Source organism: Oncorhynchus gorbuscha, linkage group LG09 (genome assembly GCF_021184085.1).
Source record: "Oncorhynchus gorbuscha isolate QuinsamMale2020 ecotype Even-year linkage group LG09, OgorEven_v1.0, whole genome shotgun sequence".
NCBI classification, from domain to species: Eukaryota; Metazoa; Chordata; class Actinopteri; order Salmoniformes; family Salmonidae; genus Oncorhynchus; species Oncorhynchus gorbuscha.
Genome location: NC_060181.1, coordinates 48,717,227 through 48,740,190, shown reverse-complemented (window position 1 = coordinate 48,740,190; position 22,964 = coordinate 48,717,227). Strand labels below are relative to the sequence as shown.

Genomic DNA, 22,964 nt, shown 5'->3' with positions numbered 1-22,964 from the left:
TTGTCATGTTTTGTCTTATATTGTCTTGTCATTATGCTTTCCCTTCTGTTCGTTTCCCCCTGCTGGTCTTTTTAGGTTCGTTCCCTTTTTTCTCTCTCCCTCCCTCTCTCTCTTCTCTCTATCGTTCCGTTCCCGCTCCCAGCTGTTCCTATTCCCCTAATCAATCATCTAATCTTTTCACACCTGTTCCGTATCTTGCCCTCTGATTAGAGTCCCTATTTCTCCCCTTGTCTTCCGTTTCTGTCCTGTCGGATCCTTGTATATTGTTCGCCGTGCTGTGTCTTGTTTCCCTCAGATGCTGCGTGTGAGCAGGTGTCTGAGTCTGCTACGGTCGGTGCCTTCCCGAGGCAACCTACAGTTTATGGTCGAGTCTCCAGTCTGTCCTCGTCACTACGAGTGGAATTAGTTTTTTATGCTTTGTTTACCGCTCCGATTTGTCTAGGAGTATTGCATATTTCCTTTACTGGAATAAAGACTCTGTTTTCGCCAAGTCGCTTTTGGGTCCTCATTCACCTGCATAACAGAAGGATCCGACCAAGAATGGACCCAGCGACTATGGATTCTCTCTACTCTACTCTCGAGTTCCAGGGAGCGATGCTTGGCAGACACGAGCAGGAATTGTCTGCTGCTCGGCATGCCGTTGAGACCCTGGCCGCTCAGGTCTCCGACCTCTCAGGACAGTATCAGAGTCTTCATCTCGTGCCACCAGCTACTTCCGGGTCTTCCGAGCCTCCGGAACCTAGGGTTAATAACCCACCATGTTATTCTGGGCAGCCCACTGAGTGCCGCTCCTTTCTCACCCAGTGTGATATAGTGTTCTCTCTCCAACCCAACACATACTCAAGAGAGAGAGCTCGGATTGCCTACGTCATATCACTCCTTACTGGTCGGGCTCGGCAGTGGGGCACAGCTATCTGGGAGGCAAGCGCTGAGTGTACTAACAATTATCTGAACTTTAAAGAGGAGATGATAAGGGTTTTTGATCGTTCAGTTTTTGGGAAAGAAGCTTCCTGGTCCCTGTCTTCCCTATGTCAAGGTAATCGATCCATAACGGATTACTCTATAGAATTTCGCACTCTGGCTGCCTCCAGTAACTGGAACGAGCAGGCGTTGCTCGCTCGTTTTCTGGAGGGACTCCACGCTAAGGTTAAGGATGAGATTCTCTCTCGGGAGGTTCCATCCAGCGTGGATTCTCTGATTGAACTCGCTATTCGCATTGAACGACGGGTAGATCTTCGTCACCGAGCTCATAGAAGAGAGCTCGCGTTAACTGTGTCCCCCCTCTCTCCGACACTACCATCTTTCCCCACTGACTCAGGTGTTGAGCCCATGCAGCTGGGGGGTATTCGCATTTCGACTAAGGAGAGGGAACGGAGAATCACCAACCGCCTCTGCCTCTATTGCGGTTCCGCTGGTCATTTTGTCATTTCATGTCCAGTTAAAGGCCAGAGCTCATCAGTAAGCGGAGGGCGACTGATAAGCGCTACTAGACGGTCCTCTCCGTCAAGTACCTGTCCTACCTTACCGGTCCATCTACGCTGGACCGGATCGGCAGCTTCCTGCAGTGCATTAATAGACTCTGGGGCTGAGGGCTGTTTTATGGACGAAGCCTGGGCTCGGGAACATGACATTCCTCTCAGACAGTTAGGGGAGCCCAAGGTCATGTTCGCCTTGGATGGTAGTCCTCTCCCCAGTATATTATGTGAAACACTACCTTTAACCCTCACTGTATCTGGTAACCATAGTGAGACCATTTCTTTTTTGATTTTTTGTTCACCTTTTACACCTGTTGTTTTGGGTCATCCCTGGCTAGTGTGTCATAATCCTTCTTTTGATTGGTCTAGTAATTCTATCCTTTCCTGGAACGTTTCTTGTCATGTGAAGTGTTTAATGTCTGCTATTTCTCCTGTTTGTTCTGTCCCCTCTTCTCAGGAGGAACCTGGTGATTTGACAGGAGTGCCGGAGGAATATCATGGTCTGCGCACGGTCTTCAGTCGGTCCAGAACCAACTCCCTTCCTCCTCACCGGTCGTATGATTGTTGTTCTGATCTCTTCAAGAAGCGTTTTGCATCCGCTCCTATCCTTGTTGCACCTGACGTCACTAAACAGTTTATTGTTGAGGTTGACGCGTCGGGGGTGGGCGTGGGAGCCATTCTGTCCCAGCGCTCCGATACTGACGATGGGGTCCACCCTTGTGCGTATTTTTCTCATCGCCTGTCACCGTCGGAACGTAACTATGATGTGGCTAACCGCGAACTGCTCGCCATCCGTTTAGCCCTAGGCAAATGGCGACAGTGGTTGGAGGGGCGACCGTTCCTTTTGTCGTTTGGACTGACCAAAGGAACCTTGAGTACATCCGTTCTGCCAAACGACTGAATGCGCGTCATGCTCGTTGGGCGTTGTTTTTCGCTCGTTTCGAGTTCGTTATTTCTTATTGCCCGGGTACTAAGAACACCAAGCCTCATGCTTTATCCCGTCTCTTTAGTTCTTCTGTGGCTTCTACCGATCCCGAGGGGATCCTTCCTGTTGGGCGTGTTGTCGGGTTGACAGTCTGGGGAATTGAAAGACAGGTTAAGCAAGCACTCACGCACACTGCGTCGCGCGCGCTTGTCCTAGTAACCTTCTTTTCGTTCCTGTTTCTACTCGTCTGGCTGTTCTTCAGTGGGCTCACTCTGCCAAGTTAGCTGGCCATCCCGGCGTTCGAGGTACTCTTGCTTCTATTCGCCAGCGCTTTTGGTGGCCTACTCAGGAGCGTGACACGCGCCGTTTCGTGGCTGCGTGTTCGGACTGCGCGCAGAATAAGTCTGGTAATTTTTTTTCTGCTTCTGCTCCTGGTCTTGCTGGGTCTCAGTCTGTTCCCTGCCACCGCATCTCTCCTGGTCTTGTTCCTGCCCTTGCTGTGTCTCAGTCTGTCCCTAGTTGTTACTCTCCTGGCCTGTTTGGTCCTGTTTGCTCTAAAGCTTTCAGTTCTCTACCCGTGTCTCATTGTTTTTTTAGAGTAGTACCCTAGTTTCCCTTTTTATCGTTTTCCGTTACGGTCCTGAGGAGAGGAGTTGGGTTCTTTCTCAGGACGTGCTGGACCGTTTGTGATCTATGATTTCCTCCGTTGCCGCCAGTGTTCCTCCTCGAGAGCGCCAGGAGGCGCTCGGTGAGTGGGGGGGGTACTGTCATGTTTTGTCTTATATTGTCTTGTCATTATGCTTTCCCTTCTGTTCGTTTCCCCCTGCTGGTCTTTTTAGGTTCGTTCCCTTCTTTCTCTCTCCCTCCCTCTCTCTCTTCTCTCTATCGTTCCGTTCCCGCTCCCAGCTGTTCCTATTCCCCTAATCAATCATCTAATCTTTTCACACCTGTTCCGTATCTTGCCCTCTGATTAGAGTCCCTATTTCTCCCCTTGTCTTCCGTTTCTGTCCTGTCGGATCCTTGTATATTGTTCGCCGTGCTGTGTCTTGTTTCCCTCAGATGCTGCGTGTGAGCAGGTGTCTGAGTCTGCTACGGTCGGTGCCTTCCCGAGGCAACCTACAGTTTATGGTCGAGTCTCCAGTCTGTCCTCGTCACTACGAGTGGAATTAGTTTTTTATGCTTTGTTTACCGCTCCGATTTGTCTAGGAGTATTGCATATTTCCTTTACTGGAATAAAGACTCTGTTTTCGCCAAGTCGCTTTTGGGTCCTCATTCACCTGCATAACACTGTTTCCAGATCCTAAGAGTATGACAAATCGTAGAATGTATGCACACATGACTGTAAGTCGCTTTGGATAAAAGCGTCTTTGGATAAAAGCGTCTGCTAAATGGCATATTATTTATTTTATTTTACAAATGACTGGATTAAGCCATAAGTGGCTTTTTCACATATGATGGACTATTAACAAGTGCAGAGAGTGAGGAACGTTGACAGGAGGCCTGCTCAATCAAAAGCCATGAAGGCATATCATTCGGTTGCATCCCAGGTAAACTTTCCCTCCAGAAAGACACAATGTTCAGATTAGCAGCCCAGTAATACAGTTTAAAGTGAGGAAGGCCAAAGGCCCCCCTCTATCTTGTACTTTCATAAATGCTGCCTTGTTATCCCATAAAAATTGAATTTTATTGAATCCAGTTTCTTAAAACAGCTTTGTGGTATGAAATTGGGTAGACATTGGACGAGCCACTGCCTCAACTTTACGATCATGATACATTACATTGAAAAGGCACCTCAAGGGCCTCCCGAGTGGTCCTTAAGGGTGCTGTACTGCAGCGCCAGCTGTACCACCAGAGACTCTGGGTTCGCGCCCAGGCTCTGTTGTAACCGGCAACGACCGGGAGGTCCGTGGGGCAACACACAATTTGCCTAGCGTCGTCCAGGTTAGGGAGGGGTTGGCTGGTAGTGATATCCTTGTCTCTGCGACTCCTGTGGCGGGTCGGGCGCAGTGCCCGCTAACCAAGGTTGCCAGGTGCACCAAGGTTGCCAGGTGTTTCCTCTGACACATTGGTGCGGCTGGCTTCCGGGTTGGATGCACGCTGTGTTAAGAAGCAGTGCGGCTTGGTTGGGTTGTATATCGGAGGACGCATGACTTTCAACCTTCGTCTCACTTGAGCCCGTACGGGAGTTGTAGCGATGAGACAAGATAGTAGCTACTAAAACAATTGGATACCACAAAATTGGGGAGAAAATGGGGTAAAACTCACCAAAGAAAAAACAGAAAAGGCGTCTCAAATTGTAGTATTTATGCAGTCCCGGGATAAAAACCGGTTTGCCAATATTTTTGTCAACACCTTGTTTTCCATGGGGAGTAACGACACGGGGCGATAAGACGACATCTCCATGGAATCTCTATATTTTTTCAAGATCAGTACTATTGTAGCTTCATACAGTGTTTGCGGGAGTTTGGCATTTCTTTGGATTGTTTAAACATTCACAACATAAGTGGAGCTAGATTGGTGCAGTACTTCTTATAGAATTCTATTACATATCCATCGGGCCCAGGGGCCTTGCTGTTTGGAAATTGTGCTATCGCTGTGTTAATTTCCTCTAAAGTTATCCCAGCATCGAGCTCAGCAGCTGCCCCCCTGTCTAGTTTAGGAAGTTCACATTCAGAAAGAAAGCGTTCCATAGTTTGTGGATCAGTAGCATTGCGTTTTGATTGATATAGCTCTGAGTTAAACTGCGCAAAGAATTTATTAATATCCTGCGGATCTGTTACTATTTTACCCTTCTTGTCTTTTATTTTGTGAATAGCTCTAGATGCCTGTACATGCTTTAGCTGTCTTGCTAATGATTGATGTGATTTGTTACCCAGTTCGAAATAACTTTGTTGCGTTCTAGCAAGTAAAGAGCCCACCTGTTTCGAAAGGATGGTATTGTATTCATATTTCAACTTTGTGATCTTCTCAAGGACTGTATTCAAGGAATTCATCCTAAAAACGTTCTCCTGTTCCCCTAACTCTCTTTCAATTTCTCTCAGCCTAGTATTGGCATGTTTCTTCCTCTCTGATGTATAATAAATAATGTAACCTCTAATCACAGCCTTTAGAGATTCCCAAAGGTTGGAGTCGTCAACATCCCCCGTGTCGTTAGTTCCGAGGAAAAAGGCAATCTGCTCCTTCAAATACTGACAAAAAGTCTCATCATTCAACATGTATGCGTCTAAGCACCACCGCCGCCGACATATTGTTGAGATTCCGCACCATGGACAGAGGAGAGTGGTCCGTAATTAGAATATAGGGTGATAGGTAACCGACGAAGCTGCTGAAATTAGTTTGGAGTCCGACAATTAGTCAATTCTGGAATATGATTTATGAACTGATTAAAATAAAGAATAATCCCTATCTGTTGGTGTGCGTCAGTCTCCAAATATCAACAATGTTAAGGTTTGTCATCAATGTATTTAGACAGACACTGGCAATGGATTGTTGAAGTGACCTTGATAGCTGCTTATCTAAAATAGGATCTAACGTACAGTTAAAGTCACCTCCAATAATAACACACGTATCCGAGATATTTGGTATGGCCTTAAATACCCTTTGAAAAAATAATGGATCATCGAAGTTGGGTCCATATAAATTGACCAAGGTTATTGGTTTCGAACTCAGTGTACCAGCCACAATAATATACTGGCCATTTTAGGATCTGAAATTGAGGATGAGTAAACGAAAGGAATGTTTTTCCTTATCGGGATTGCTACCCCTCTTGCATCCAAGTTAGACTGGTATATCTGACCGATCCAGCCGACTCGTAGCTTGGCCTGAGCGGAGTGTTTAATATGAGTTTCTTGAAGAAGCACTATGTCAGCCCCCAGTGATTTAAGATGAGAAAAAACCTTAGCTCATTTCACGACATGCCCCTTTCACGACATGCCCTAAGCCATTACAGTTCCAGCTGACTATCTTTATTCCACCAGGTCTACTCTGTGCTCGGTCACTATGTGGCATTTCTTATTTTAGAGCAAATTGTTGCTGTCATACAAAGCCCAAAAGAAAAACGGCCCGCCGTGCGGGAGCTTGTCATGCCACCTGTATTAATAAATGTGAACATAAAACCCAGACCGCATCCCCCCTCCTGTCCCTTTACTGAGTGACTTCCCCAAACAAAGCACTCCTTGACTAACACAAACCTTAGGGTGTCTAGACATACAGCTTGAACTAACTCGTCATCTATAGACACACCGCAATATAAACTAATATTAAATAACACTTAACTCTCACGTTAGGGGGTGAGTGGTGCTAAAACACGATAGGCTAAACAATGCTATATAAGCCACAACATTTTACCCATCATATAAGTCCTCATTTCTGATCGAAAAGACATAGGCAGGAAATTCAAACACATTCCTGGTCTGTATTTGGCCATTTAGCCGGTTGACACAGCCGTTCTGTATCCTCAGCCAGGGAACTTGCTTGATAAGAACATATAGGCCTCTTTTGGGTTGTCAAACATACGTGTTCATCCCCCGACTGTCACCTTAAACCGGGCTGGGAAGAGTAATCCATATCGGATGTTGGCCGCCCTGCATTTGTTGCGTAACTCATCATACTCTTTCCGTTGGTTCCTCACCTCCAAAGTAATATCTGGGTAGAAAGACACCCTGGCTCCGCTGTAGTTAAGGGGGAACTTTTGACTAGCCAGCTTGAGGATGAGATCCCTGGTCTGGGGATAGAGCAGCTGTACAATGAATGGCCTTGGTTGCGCGCCCTTGGCCGGCTTTGTTGCCTGTGATCTGTGTGCGCGGTCGATCAGGATGGCAGTTTTGAAGTGTTCTCGTGATCGACTCGTCAGCTCAACCTCATGCACCCTTCGTTTAATTGCCTTCACAGTTTCAGTCAAAATCCCAAAACTATTTGAGATATCAGCCAACCCTGTGTCCACCTTCTAGTTTATGGCAGCCAGTATGTCACTGAGTAGGATCTGTGGGGAACTCTTGGGAGCTAGCATCTTCAGCTAACTCCTCGTAGGTCTGCAAAGTTGAAATTGGTTCGTTGTCTATTTCAAATTCTTGTTTAGCGCCCCCTTTTTTGGTGCCTTTTCCCTTTGTCATATTGCCAGACAATGTTTGAAGTTATAGGTTGTGAGAGGTTAAGATAAAAATAAATTTGTTTCAAAATAGAGCGGAGCTCGAGCAAAGCACGTCTACTACATAGCAAGCTCTCTAGCGCCCCCATGCCTCTCTTCTTGAAAGGGAATTCTCAACTTGTCCGAGAGAGAATTACATGGCTATCAAAACATCAGCCAAGGTAAGCCTACACCACACACACAATTCATTTACATTTTTGTAAAATGAATGGCGGTGTGAAGTATTGTACCTCAGGCTCAGTAAAACACGTTTCTTCAACAACACTAAACAAGTGAAATGGGTGTGACAGTAGAGTGTGGTATCCATAGCAATGGCTCCGTTTGGGAGGGTTTTGAATACATTCTGAATGCACTGTAACGTGGGCTTTGGTTGATATTGTCCAACAGCCCATTTGAAAACGGGGGGTAATCAAGTTTATGAAATTCACAATCGGCTGCTTTTCGGAGCCTTTCAGGGTGTTGATCAGCTCAATAAAATCGTATTTCATTTGCTCCGATTTAGCTTTTTGGATATAATTTGATCCCACATGCACTACTACAGAAGCTGTTGTACGTATTGTGGTCTGTAGTGGTCAGTAGTTGTGGTCAGTACTTGTGTGGTTGTGGTCAGTAGTTGTGTGGTCAGTAATTGTGTGGTTGCTGTCAGTAGTTGTCTCCCTTTCAAAAAAGCCTGCTGTGGGGGAGGGACACAGCCAGAGCACAAAGCACAGTTGTTGTCTTTCAGAGACTGGAAAAAAACGTGTCAGATTGTATATTCATATCGCTGTAAGATGTCCCATGGCTCTAACAAGGACATCCATATCTACACTACCGGTCAAAAGTATTAGAACACAAACTTTTAAAACATTTTTTAAAATGTAATCTTTATTTAACTAGGAAAGTCAGTTAAGAACAAATTCTTATTTACAATGATGGCCTATCGGGGAACAGTGGATTAAACTGCCTTGTTCAGGGGCAGAACGACAGATTGTTACCTTGTCAGCTCGGGGATTCGATCCAGCAACCTTTCGGTTACTGACCCAACACTCTGACCACTACCTGCCGCCCCATACTCATTCAAGGGTTTTTCTTTTCACTACATTGTAGAATAATAGCAAATACATCAAAAATATGAAATAACACATATGGAATCATGTAGCAACCAAAAAAGTGTTAAACAAATCTAAATATATTTTATATCATTGCTATGCAGACGACACACAATTAATCTTCTCCTTTCCCCCTTCTGATGACCAGGTGGCGAATCGCATCTCTGCATGTCTGGGAGACATATCAGTGTGGATGACGGATCACCACCTCAAGCTGAACCTCGGCAAGACGGAGCTGCTCTTCCTCCCGGGGAAGGACTGCCCGTTCCATGATCTCGCCATCACGGTTGACAACTCCATTGTGTCCTCCTCCCAGAGCGCTAAGAACCTTGGCGTGATCCTGGACAACACCCTGTCGTTCTCAACTAACATCAAGGCGGTGGCCCGTTTCTGTAGGTTCATGCTCTACAACATCCGCAGAGTACGACCCTGCCTCACACAGGAAGCGGCGCAGGTCCTAATCCAGGCACTTGTCATCTCCAGTCTGGATTACTGCAACTCGCTGTTGGCTGGGCTCCCTGCCTGTGCCATTAAACCCCTACAACTCATCCAGAACGCCACAGCCCGTCTGGTGTTCAACCTTCCCAAGTTCTCTCACGTCACCCCGCTCCTCCGCTCTCTCCACTTGCTTCCAGTTGAAGCTCGCATCTGCTACAAGACCATGGTGCTTGCCTACGGAGCTGTGAGGGGAACGGCACCTCAGTACCTCCAGGCTCTGATCAGGCCCTACACCCAAACAAGGGCACTGCGTTCATCCACCTCTGGCCTGCTCGCCTCCCTACCACTGAGGAAGTACAGTTCCCGCTCAGCCCAGTCAAAACTGTTCGCTGCTCTGGCCCCCCAATGGTGGAACAAACCCCCTCACGACGCCAGGACAGCGGAGTCAATCACCACCTTCCGGAGACACCTGAAACCCCACCTCTTTAAGGAATACCTAGGATAGGATAAAGTAATCATTCTCACCCCCCCCCTTAAAAGATTTAGATGCACTATTGTAAAGTGGCTGGTCCACTGGATGTCATAAGGTGAACGCACCAATTTGTAAGTCGCTCTGGATAAGAGCGTCTGCTAAATGACTTAAATGTAAATGTTATATTTGAGATTCTTCAAATAGCCACCCTTTGCCTTGACAGCTTTGCACACTCTTGGCAGTCTTTCAACCAGCTTCACTGGAATGCTTTTCCAACAGTCTTGAAGGAGTTCACAAATATGCTGAGCACTTAGTGTACATGCACGGAAACGCTTGTGCGATCAGTATCACATAGAGCCTTCCTCCTGGGCAGTACACTACCGTTCAAAAGTTTGGGGTCACTTAGAAATGTCCTTGTTTTTGAAAGAAAAGCACATTTTTTTGTCCATGAAAATAACATCTAATTGATCAGAAAGTCTACAGTAGACATTGTAAATGTTGTAAATGACTATTGTAGCTGGAAACGGCAGATTTTTAAAATGGAATATCTACATAGGCGTACAGGGGCCCATTATCAGCAAACATCACTCTGGTGTGCCAATGGCACGTTGTGTTAGCTAATCCAAGTTTATAATTTTAAAAGGCTAATTGATCATTAGAAAACCCCTTTGCAATTATGTTAGCACAACTGAAAACTGTTGTACTGATTAAATTAGCAATGAAACTGGCCTTCTTTAGACTAGTTGAGTATTTGGAGCATCAGCATTTGTGGGTTCGATTAAAGGCTCAAAATGGCCAGAAAAAAAGGACTTTCTTCTGAAACTCGTCAATCTATTCCTGTTCTGAGAAAGGAAGGCTACTCCATGTGAGAAATTGTCAAGAAAAGTGGGTATAGTGAGAGATTTGTACAGGGTAATAGGGATCTTGAAGAAGGAAGGCTATCACTCCATTTTGCAATGCTATGCCATACCCTGTGGACAATGCTTCATTGGAGTCAATTTCCACATCTTGACCATATTTCCTATTCATTTTGCAACTCATTTCATGTATGTTTACATGGAAAACAAGGACATTTCTAATTGACCCCAAACTATTTAATGGTAGTGTATGTGTAAAACACATCTCTCACTGACCTAGACTCCCCCAGGGTGAAATTCACCTTTAATACTAAATAAATACTGCACTCTGACCAACAACACGTATTTGCTAGATTCATGATAGTGTTGTTAGACAAAGCAAGGACATTTTCTATTGGAATTTGCAGCTTCTAACAAGACTTACTGCATCTAGAAAGAGAGCAGTTGATGAGTTACTAAAACAGCTCTATCTATTGATTGGTAGAAGCTATTCCTAATCCGTTCTCAAATTTGAAAAGCAGAGAAGTAAAATGCCAATTTCATAAGCTCTAAGTTTTTGTGTGGCTTGTTGGGGGAGTGGTCAAAACAACAGTTTAGAAAAAGTTGGGGAAAATTGTCAGTATTTGTGGTCAGTAGTTTTGTAAGTATGTTTGTGGTTCAGTAGTTTTTTGGTTGTGGTCAGCAGCTGTGGTCAGTATTGTGGTCTGTAGTGGTCAGTAGTTTTGGTAGGTAGTTATGTGTTTGTGGTCAATAGTGGTGTGGCTGGGGTAAGTAATTGTGGGGTTGTGGTCAGTAGTTTTGTGGTTCTTAGTTGTGTGGTTGTGGTCAGTAGTGTATGGTGAGTAGTTGTGGTCACTAGTTTTGTGATTGTGGTCAGTAATTGTGGTCAGTAGTGGTGCGGTTGTGGTCAGTAGTTGTGTGTTTGTGGTCACTAGTAGTGTGTTTGTGGTCAGTCGTTGTGGTCAGTAGTTGTGTGGTTTTGGTTAGTAGTTGTGGTCAGTTTTTGTGGTTAGTAGTTGTGTCATTGTGGTCAATAGTTGTGGTCAGTAATTGTATTGTTGTGTTCAGTAGTATGACCTGTAGTTGTGTTGTTCTGGTCAGTAGTTTTGGTCCGTAGTTGTGTAGCTGTGGTCAGTAGTTGTGGGGTTCAGTAGATGTGCGGTCTATAGTTGTGTGGTTGTGGTCAGTAGTTTTTTATTTATTTTATTTTATTTCACCTTTATTTAACCAGGTAGGCTAGTTGAGAACAAGTTCTCATTTGCAACTGCGACCTGGCCAAGATAAAACATAGCAGTGTGAACAGACAACAACACAGAGTTACACATGGAGTAAACAATTAACAAGTCAATAACACAGTAGAAAAAAGGGAGTCTATATACAATGTGTGCAAAAGGCATTAGGAGGTAGGCAAATAATAAAATAATCAGATGATCATGTACAGGTAGAGATATTGGTGTGCAAAAGAGCAGAAAAATAAATAAATAAAAACTGTGGGGATGAGGTAGGTGAAAATGGGTGGGCTATTTACCAATAGATTATGTACAGCTGCAGCAATCGGTTAGCTGCTCAGATAGCTGATGTTTGAAGTTGGTGAGGGAGATAAAAGTCTCCAACTTCAGCGATTTTTGCAATTCGTTCCAGTCACAGGCAGCAGAGTACTGGAACGAAAGGCGGCCGAATGAGGTGTTGGCTTTAGGGATGATCAGTGAGATACACCTGCTGGAGCGCGTGCTAGGGATGGGTGTTGCCATTGTGACCAGTGAACTGAGATAAGGCGGAGCTTTACCTAGCATGGCCTTGTAGATGACCTGGAGCCAGTGCGTCTGGCGACGAATATGTAGCGAGAGCCAGCCGACTAGAGCATACAAGTCGCAGTGGTGGGTAGTATAAGGTGCTTTAGTGACAAAACGGATGGCACTGTGATATACTGCATCCAGTTTGCTGAGTAGAGTGTTGGAAGCGATTTTGTAGATGACATCGCCGAAGTCGAGGATCGGTAGGATAGTCAGTTTTACTAGGGTAAGCTTGGCAGCGTGAGTGAAGGAGGCTTTAGAAAGCCGACTCTTGATTTGATTTTCGATTGGAGATGTTTGATATGGGTCTGGAAGGAGAGTTTGCAGTCTAGCCAGACACCTAGCTACTTATAGGTGTCCACATATTCAAGGTCGGAACCATCCAGTGTGGTGATGCTAGTCGGGCATGCGGGTGCAGGCAGCGATCGGTTGAAAAGCATGCATTTGGTTTTACTAGCGTTTAAGAGCAGTTGGAGGCCACGGAAGGAGTGTTGTATGTATGCCGAAAGTAAATAGAATGGTGTCGTCTGCGTAGAGGTGGATCAGGGAATCGCCCGCAGCAAGACCAACATCATTGATATATACAGAGAAAAGAGTCGGCCGGAGAATTGAACCCTGTGGCACCCCCATAGAGACTGCCAGAGGACAGGACAGCATGCCCTCCGATTTGACACACTGAACTCTGTCTGCAAAGTAATTGGTGAACCAGGCAAGGCAGTCATCCGAAAAACCGAGGCTACTAAGTCTGCCGATAAGAATCTGGTGATTGACAGAGTCGAAAGCCTTGGCAAGGTCGATGAAGACGGCTGCACAGTACTGTGTTGTGTGGTTTTGGTCAGTAGTTGTGGTCAGTTTTTGGTCAGTAGTTGATTGTTTCAGTAGTTGTGTGGTTGTGGTAAGTAGTTGTGGTCAGTAATTGTGTGGTTGTGGTCAGTAGTTTGGTTGCCCCCCCCCCCCTTGGGTTGTGCCGTGGCGGAGATCTTTGTGGGCTAGTCTCAGGATGGTAAAGTTGGTGGTTGAAGATATCCCTCTAGTGGTGTGAGGGCTGTGCTTTGGCAAAGTGGGTGGGGTTATATCCTTCCTGTTTGGCCCTGTCCGGGGGTATCACAGTGTCTCCTGACCCCCCGTCTCAGCTTCCAGTATTTATGCTGCAGTAGTTTGTGTCGGGGGGCTAGGGTCAGTCTTTATATATGGAGTATTTATCCTGTCTTATCCGGTGTCCTGTGTGAATTTAAGTATTCTCTCTCTAATTTTCTCTTTCTTTCTCCCTCTCGGAGGACCTGAGCCCTAGGACCATGCCTCAGGACTACCTGACATGATGACTCCTTGCTGTCCCCAGTTCACCTGGTCATGCTGCTGCTCCAGTTTCAACTGTTCTGCCTGCGGCTATGGAACCCTGACCTGTTCACCGGACGTGCTACCTGTCCCAGACCTGCTGTTTTCAACTCTCTAGAGAGAGCAGGAGCGGTAGAGATACTCTCAATGATCGGCTATGAAAAGCCAACTGACATTTACTCCTGAGGTGCTGACTTGTTGCACCCTCAACGACTACTGTGATTATTATTATTCGACCATGCTGGTCATTTATGAACATCTTGGCCACGTTCGGTTATAATCTCCACCCGGCACAGCCAGAAGAGGACTAGCCACCCCTCATAGTCTGGTTCCTCTCTAGGTTTCTTCCTAGGTTTTGGCCTTTCTAGAGAGTTTTTCCTAGCCACCGTGCTTCTACACCTGCATTGCTTTCTGTTTGGTGTTTTTGGGTGGGTTTCTGTACAGCACTTTGAGATATCAACTGATGTAAGAAGGGCTATATAAATACATTTGATTTGATTTGAGTAGTTGTGGTCAGCAGTTGTGTTTAGCAGTTGTGGTCAGTGGTTATGACCTGTAATTGTTCTGGTCAGTAGTTTTGGTCAGTAGTTGTGTGGTTGTGTTCACTAGTTGTGTGGTTCAGTAGTTGTGTGGTTGTGGTCAGTGTCTACACTACAGTTGTGAAACTGAAAGAAGTGCAATGAGAAGTGATTTGGTGAAATATGAAAGGAGTGAATGGAGGCAGTTGTTGTCCAATGCAGTTGTTGCTAGGCAACAGTGGCTGGCCTGCCTCCGCAATGGCTAAAGTCAGTGTGAAAAACATGCTAACATACAGTACGTTTGTGCTTTAATACTAAATAAATATTGCACTCCGACACACAAAACTTCTTTGCTTGATTCATGATAGTATTGTTAGACAAAGCAAGGAAAGTGAACTTCAAAACGTGATGCAGATTTATTCGAATTTGTAGCTGTTGTTGCTAAATAATACATCTGCTAGCTGCTAACATCCCTTACTGCATCTAGAAAGCGAGCAACTGATGGGTTCCTAAAACTGCTCTATCTGTAGAAGCTATTCCTAATCCATTCTCAGGTCTAAAAAGCAGAGAAGAAGAGAACGATTTCATTCAATCTATGTTTTTGTCTGACTTTTTGGGGGAGTGGTCAAAACAGGAGTTGTTTAGAAAAGTTGGTACAAAATGTGTTAATGCAGTTACTAAATCAGCTGTATCGTTAGAACTGTATAATATATTTTGGTTCGGTTGCCAGATTTGAATAGCAGAGAAGTAGATGTCTAACTTTTTGTCAAAGTTGTTAGAAAAGCTGTCAATGTAGCTGATTTGTGTCAAAAGTTGTATTGTTGCTTTTACAGTGAATGGAATGTTGGAAGTGATGGGGAGATTTAGAATGTGAGGAAATAACATTAAGTGAATGGAGGACAACAAATTTGTAACTTAAAAAGTATAAAACACATCGAAAAGTTCTATACAATCAACTCAATTCAGACCAGTCCACACGTTTTAAAGTTTGAACTGCATTTCTAGCGTAAATGGTATAAGAGGAGTAGGGTGCTAAATAATAATAATTAAAAGTCTGAAGTATGCCTTCAGCAAGCACACCTAATAAAAAAATCTAAAACACAGGACATAGAACACAAACAAAGCTATAAATACAGTTGAAGTCAGAAGTTTACATACACCTTAGCCAAGTACATATATACACAGTTTTTCACAATTCCAGACATTTAATCCATGTAGAAATTGCCTGTCTTAGGTCAATTAGGTCAATCACCACTTTATTTTAAGAATGTGAAATGTCAGAATAATAGTAGAGAGAATGATTTATTTCAGCTTTTATTTCTTTCATCCCATTCCCAGTGGGTCAGAAGTTTACATACACTCAATTAGTATTTGGTAGCATTGCCTTTAAATGCTTTAACTTGGGTCAAACGTTTCGGGTAGCCTTCGACAAGCTTCCCACAATAAGATGGGGGAATTTTGGCCCATTCCTCCTGACAAAGCTGGTGTAACAGAGTAAGATTTGTAGGCCTCCTTGCTCACACACACTTTGTCATCTATTTTGTGAAGTGCACCAGTCCCTCCTGCAGCAAAGCACCCCCACAACATGATGCTGCCACCCCCGTGCTTCACAGTTGGGATGGTGTTCTTCGGTTTACAAAGCCTCCCCCTTTTTCCTCCAAATATAACGATGGTCATTATGGCCAAACAGTTCTATTTTTGTTTCATCAAACCACAGGATATTTCTCCAAAAGTACGATCTTTGTCCCCATGTGCATAGTCTGGCTTTTTAATGGCGGGTTTGGAGAAGTGGCTTCTTCCTTGCTGAGCGACCTTTCAGGTTATGTCGATATAGGACTCGTTTTACTGTGGATATAGATACTTTCGTACCTGTTTTCTCCAGGATCTTCACAAGGTTCTTTGCTGTTGTTCTGGGATTGATTTGCACTTCTCACACCAAAGTACAGCTGCGTGGTCCCATGGTGTTTATACTTAAGTACTATTGTTTGTACAGATGAACGTGGTACCTTCAGGTGTTTGGAAATTGCTCCCAAGGATAAACCAGACTTGTGGAGGTCCACAGTCTTTTTTCTGAGGTCTTGGCTGATTTCTTTTGATTTTCCCATGATGTCAAGCAAAGAGGCACTGAGTTTGAAGATAGTCTAATTGACATTATTTGAGTCAATTGGAGGTGTACCTGTGGATGTATTTCAAGGCCTATCAGAAACTTCTAAAGCCATGACATAATTTTCTGGAATTTTCAAAGCTGTTTAAAGGCACAGTCAACTTAGTGTATGTCAACTTCTGACCCACTGGAATTGTGATACAGTGAAATAAAAGTTAAATAATCTGTCTGTAAACAACTGTTGGAAAAAAATCCTAACCGACTTGCCAAAACTATAGTTTGTTAAGAAGAAATTTGTGGAGTGGTTGAAAAACAAGTTTTAATGACTCTAACCCAAGTGTATGTAAGAACAGAATTAGCAGAGGTCCTTGAAAGCTTTACTGAACAGCACGTGTCTCTTGCGGTGTTCTCAGCCGTGTCAGAGTAACGGTGGCAACCGAGGTCAGGGGAAATCAGCTGGCATGTGGGCCAGAGAGAGAGAGTCTACACAATGTTAAAACAGCCATTGATAGTATGAATGTGTGTTGGTGTGTTTTTGAGAAAAGTCATTACAAATCAACCCCACCTGGCACAGAGGCTTTACTGAGCAGCAACATGGGGAGTCTGTCCATCTGTCTGTCTGTGTGTGTCTGTGTGTGTCTGTCTGTGTGTGTGCACGTGCGCCATACGTGTCCCAGGGCAACATTGGGAGTCCACTCATGGACTACGGACATAGCGAATTAAGACGAATGCCAGTGTGAAATCATGCTAGTAATTCAGTAGAACGGAGTGTTACACGGTTCCATCAACGGTTATTGCTCATAACATAGAACACTCAAATAGACCAGAACAAAATGCTGAAAAATGACTGTGCAAGATAGTAATAGATCACAATATTGCAACTATATGTAATAAATTATTCTCATTCCTCACAATATTCTTTCAATAAATAACTTGCAAAATGTTAATGTTCACATCAAAATAATAAAAATAATAAATCATCAAAATAATAAAAAACTAATAAGAGATGGTGGTGGATGATTTAGGACTCCACCATGTCTCACACACTCATGCACGCACATAGTTGCCTGGCTAGACACACTGAGCTTCACTATGCTAGGGGCTAACACCCCTATACAAGCACACACACATTATGTTCTTCTATCCTCATCTGGATCTAATGTACATCCATTCAAAATTATATTTTCCCTAACCCTAAACCTTAACATAACCCTAATTGTAACCTTAAATCTAACACCTAAGCTTAAAATAACCTATCCTTTTCTCATTTCTCCCTTGCCTGAGAGGGAGGCTCAATTTACCTGTGAAGCCCATGAGAACTCCCTCCCTTGCCTGCTGTCGTAGACCCTCTCCGTCCTTATAGTCTATGTAGACCAAGTCTATGGCTTGTAGACCGAAGGCCTTGGTTGTCACTACCACCTTCTGACGGGCATACAGCAGCTCCCTGGCATCCTTGGTCCGCGTGGCACCTGGACGGAGGGAGACACAGATAACTATATATAATATATACTATAACGTATGTATGCCATTAAGCAGACACTTTTATCCAAAGTGGCTTACAGGAATATATAGACAGGAAAATATACCTGTGAGCAAATAGACACACAGGTTTACCATACAGGGAAACATAATGCTTATATGTGACCCGTTTCAGGAAACTAGGCATATGTTGCAAGTCACAACTTCACAGGAGAACCATTTTAATGTTTTTATTTTATTTATCAAAAAGCGTTTTTGGCAGAAATGCCTTCTGGAACATTTGAACTTTCATGTGCCTTTAACTTCTCTAGGGTAGGTGGCAGCATTGGGAATTTTGGATGAAAAGCGTGCCCAAATTAAACTGCTTGCTACTCAGCCATAAAAGCTAGAATATGCATATAATTAGTAGATTTGGATAGAAAACACTCTGAAGTTTCCAAAACTGTTTGAATGATGTCTGTGAATATAACAAAACTCATATGGCAGGCAAAAACCTGAGAACGATTCCAACCAGGAAGTGGGAAATCTGAGGTTTGTAGTTTTTCGACTCTTGCCCTATCGAATACACAGTGTCTATGGGGTCATGTTGTTTTCCTAAGGCTTCCACTAGATGTCAACAGTCTTTAGAACATTGTTTGAGGTTTCTACTGTGAAGTGGGGCCCGAATGAGAGGGGATTGAGTCAGAGGTCTGCCAGCAGCCACGAGCTCAGTCTCGCGTGTTCACGTGAGAGCGACCTGCGCTCCATTGCATTTCTGAAGACTAGTGAACATAATGCGCCAATGTAAACTCCGATTTTTGGATATAAATATTAACTTTACCGAACAAAACATACATGTATTGTGTAACATGAAGTCCTATGAGTGTCATCTGATGAAGATCATCAAAGGTTAGTGATTCATTTTATCTATATTTCTGCTTTTTGTGACTCCTCTCTTTGGCTGTAAAAATGGCTGTGTTTTTCTGTGACTTGGCTCTGACATAACATCATCGTTTGGTGTGCTTTCGTTTGAAATCGGACACTGTGGCTGGATTTACAACAAGTGTATCTTTAAAATGGTGTAAAATACATGTATGTTTGAGGAATTTTAGTTATGGGATTTCTGTTGTTTTGAATTTGGCGCCCTTCAGTTTCACTGGCTGTTGACAGGTGGGACGCTACCATCCCACGTATCCTAGAGAGGTTAATAACGAACTTGTATGCCATCTGTAAATACGAATAAAGTTGTTAAATTATGAGCCTAGTTGGTTTAGCCCCAGAAAAGGACAGGAACCTTCCCACTAGCCATGATTGGCTGAGCTCATGATTGGGCTGGACATGCAGAGAGATGAGTTTAAGATTGGGTCTGCAGTGTAGCATCTTGTGTCTATAAAATGAGCTGCTCGTTATGCGTAGATAATCCTTCTACTGCAGTTTTTTTCTAAAGATAATGTTAGCCATGGAGAACAGCAAATATGTTGCTACCGCTCTCAATAACATTGCTGCCCTGAATTTATCAGGCACTATCGACAAAGGTCAGTGGGAAAAAGTTGTGATGGACTACTTTCTGGAGGACGATCATGCCATGCTGACTCTCTCTGACTCTGAAAATGAATCAGACGATGAGGAAATCCCTGATTTAGGTAAAAACATTTTCATTGAAGAAGACATTGTGGAGTCTTCTGACGCAGTGATGGGGAAGAAACGACAATCAACAGTGTTGTTGTCATGGAAGAAGTTGACCGAGTTTTGAAATCAGTGGAATGTCTGGTAGAGGCAGATTATGATAAAGAGATTAATAGAGTTCTGGCGTTTGATTGCAAATGCATAGGGAGTCGAAAAGAGAACACAGAAGTCTGTTGTATAAAAAACCTGACTCTGAAATACATCTTCAAACTAAGGGCATCCGTGACAGAGAGGGAGAAAGATCTGATGAATCTTATGGCATTGCAAATGGTCAGTGTGAACCAGAGTGACCAAACAAGCTGTATAAACAAAATGGAAACGACACAGGACGTCTTATTTAATGTAAGGGGTTGCAGTCTGCCCTGAAGCTTTCATCCATGTATACGGGTAAGAATCTAGCTACAGTTTCAGATATTATACGTTTCTAATTTTGTCAGAAAGTTGTTTTCATTGCAAGTTAAGGCTTGCTGTTAGCTAGCTAGCTGACATTGGGATGGCTTGCTAGCCAACATTACGTGTATGAACTGTGTAGTGATGTTATCTCAGAATGCCATTTTGCATTGCTAGTTATAGGATAATGTTAGCTAGCTAAGTAGCTAACATTGAACCTGTTTTGTTTAGCAAGCTATGACAATTGGTTTGTGTTGCTAGTAATCTATGGATTGGGATTATGGTTCATTGTTTAGCTAGCTAGCTACATGTCTAAACAAAAGACCCCGAGTTAAAGCTTGCTGTTAGCTAGCTAGCTGACGACCCATCAAGTTAGCCAGGTGTATTCTGACTGTGATTACGACCATCTATTGTATTATAATGCAAAAATATTTGCATCTGGAATTTGTCTTTCAGCATCAGTAGAACACGCCTGACTCTCCTCCACCAGTCATACAAGGAGAATGGTCTAATGTTTCTCATCAAAAAGAGAGCTGGCCCAAGCAAGCACGTTACACATGAAGCACGAGGACTTGCAAGGACAACTATGCAGAGGATAATACAACAGTATTACCAGGATGCCACCCAGGACACAAACACTTTGGTGGAAAGCTCCTGCCATCCCATGTGACAAAAGCAGCAGTGTGGCGTCTCTACAAGGAATCAATGACAACACTTGGTATGTAACAACACGTTTTGATTATTTAATTGTCCTCCAAAATTATTGGCACAACTTTTATTGATTTCACATTATTTCTGTATTTTCCAGAGGTAAGTGCCGTCGGGCTGTCTTCCTTCAGGAATCTGTGGAGATTCCTGAAGCACTAAGCCCAGGACAGACCTGTGTTGCCAATGCCAGAGGAACAACTAAGGTCTTCAGATTTGCAAATCTGTCAGAAGCTGTTAAGTCAGCCAAGCTGAAAAAGCACAAGCTCCACTACAGTCTGGACCTTCACTTCCTGATCACAGGCCACACCAAGTTTGCCCCCGACTGGAGATTCGGCCTCATCAAGTAGAGCTTCAGAAAGACCATAGTGAACAGATTGCTGGTGTTGTGAAGGACAGCACTGTGACAGGGCTCAACATCCCACAGCTGGTTGGACTGGAGGATGGTACGGTGCTGGTGGAAAGCGATGGCTGGCAACACCTGACTCCGTACTTCAGGGCACTGCCACAGATCAAGCAATACAAGCACTTCAGGCGGATAACATTTTCATTGCAATGTATGAGGTTATTCTTCTTATCTAAACTCGGGAGGTGAATTGATGTTATGCAAGGTTGTAATATCTTCTCAATGTTTTTTGTTATTTTCTGTTTTACAGCTTCGATGCTCCGGAGGCTGGTGTTGTTATCGCCAAGGAGCGTTCGGACTGTCGGGACCAGGCTTCAGCTGCTGCTCAATGCTGACATCCTTCCTCCCATAGATGATCTGCCTGTACAAGAAACACCTGGACTGGACACAGCTAGAGAAAAGTATCTTTTTGAGAATATCAGGGAGTTTTGCGATGAAGAGGCTGTGGACATCACATGCCCTGCACCAAAGTCAAGGTCAGGACAGAAACAGGCTCTCTGAATATAGATTCCCTTGTTCATGCGTGGTTCGGATGAATCAGTCATCAGCACTATCTCTAGTGCCTCTATTCACATGACTCTCTTCTAACACACAGGCCATACGTTGCTGCTACCATTTTATTTATCCCGCTTCTCAGCCACTTTACCTCTGATGTGTGCATTTAACTACCTCGTCTATCCCTGATATCATTATTGATATTGTTCTTGTACATACTGTATATTATTTTATATATGTTGACACTATATGTTTCTGATATTGCTACTATGCAAGTAACCATTTCTCTGTACCGTTTACACCTTCTGTAGAGACCCATCCACTTGGCAATATGTGGCTGGGGTTATAGCATTCCTTTCACATGACCGATCAGTTTAGACAAGTGTGTCTGGGTAAACGTCATCTAATATTGATAAAATATTTTATCTGGACACTTTCCGTTTACCTGAAATTTTCCTTATTGTAGGCTACTACTTTTAGTCTTCTTCCTTACGGCACTACTCACTGTTTAGCACATGACATAACGTGAACCCTTAAAGAGATGGGTGGAGCTGGCTTAAGAGAGTGTGAGCAATGCTGAATGCGTCTAGACAAAGGAGAGTTCTCCAGTAAGTAGTACCAAAACATTCAAAGGCCATTTTCTCAAAATGTAGGTTAAAAGTTTATCAACTTTCAAAGCAGAATTACTTTCCCATTGTCCTCAAAAATGCAGTGCATGATATACCATTTTGTAGCTCTGTGTCATCCAATGTAAAAAACACAATTTTAAATTGTGCTATATAAGACCGAATCAAGTGGTTGGTCACATATGACTATACACTGAGTATACAAACTATTAAGAACACGTGCCCTTTCCATGACGTAGACTGACCAGGTAAATAAGTGAATCTGGAGGGGAGGAAACAGGTTAAAGAAGGATGTTCAAGCCTTGAGACAATTGAGACGTGGATTGTATGTGTGCCATTCAGAGGGTGAATGGGCAAGACTAAAAAAGTGCCTTTGAACGGGGTATGGTAGTAGGTGCCAGGAATTACAATTTGGTTTGTGCCAAGAACTGAAACACTGCTGTGTTTTTCACGTGCAACAGTTTCCCGTGTGTATCAAGAATGGTCCACCACCCAAAGGACATCCAGCTAACTTTACAACTGTGGGAAGCATTGGAGTCAACATGGACCAGCATCTCTGTGGAATGCTTTCGACATCTGTATTGAGGCCATTCATAGGGCAAAAGGGGGGTGCAACTCAATATTAGGAAATGTTCCTAATGTTTGGTATACTCAGTGTATATGGAAAGAGAAAGATAAGTGATAAGGAGTGAGAAGAGATGGGTGGGATGAGGAGAAAGATAATAATATTCCATGGGCCAAGGGGGGCAGCCAGGCTCACTTGGAGTGACGATGTTTCATAGTGATTTTCTTGAAAGTCTATTGGTGCTTTCAAGACAACTGGGAACTCTGGGGAAAAAAACGAGGTCAAATCATGACATCAGTGATTTTCAGGTCGGAGCTCTAGAAAGATGCCAGAGTTTTCCACCTGAAATGCAGAGTTGGATGACCATTCAAAACGAGTCCTGAGTTCCCAGTTGTCTTGAATGCACTGAAGTTGAAAGTCAGAGTTTTCTATGTTCCCAGTTGTTATGAATGAGGAATTAGTCCCTAGAGTTGGAAAATGTG

At 43.8% G+C, this 22,964-nt stretch overlaps 1 protein-coding gene across 1 annotated transcript in view; it reads right to left on the bottom strand.

Moving 5' to 3' along the window:
- The window catches only part of clybl (citrate lyase beta like), a 150,367-nt gene that overhangs the window by 32,173 nt on the left and 95,230 nt on the right, over positions 1 to 22,964 (bottom strand). The window contains exon 6 of the mRNA XM_046364047.1: positions 17,453 to 17,620. Within this exon, the coding sequence (XP_046220003.1) occupies positions 17,453 to 17,620 (168 nt within the window). The remainder of the gene's footprint in view (positions 1 to 17,452; positions 17,621 to 22,964) is intronic.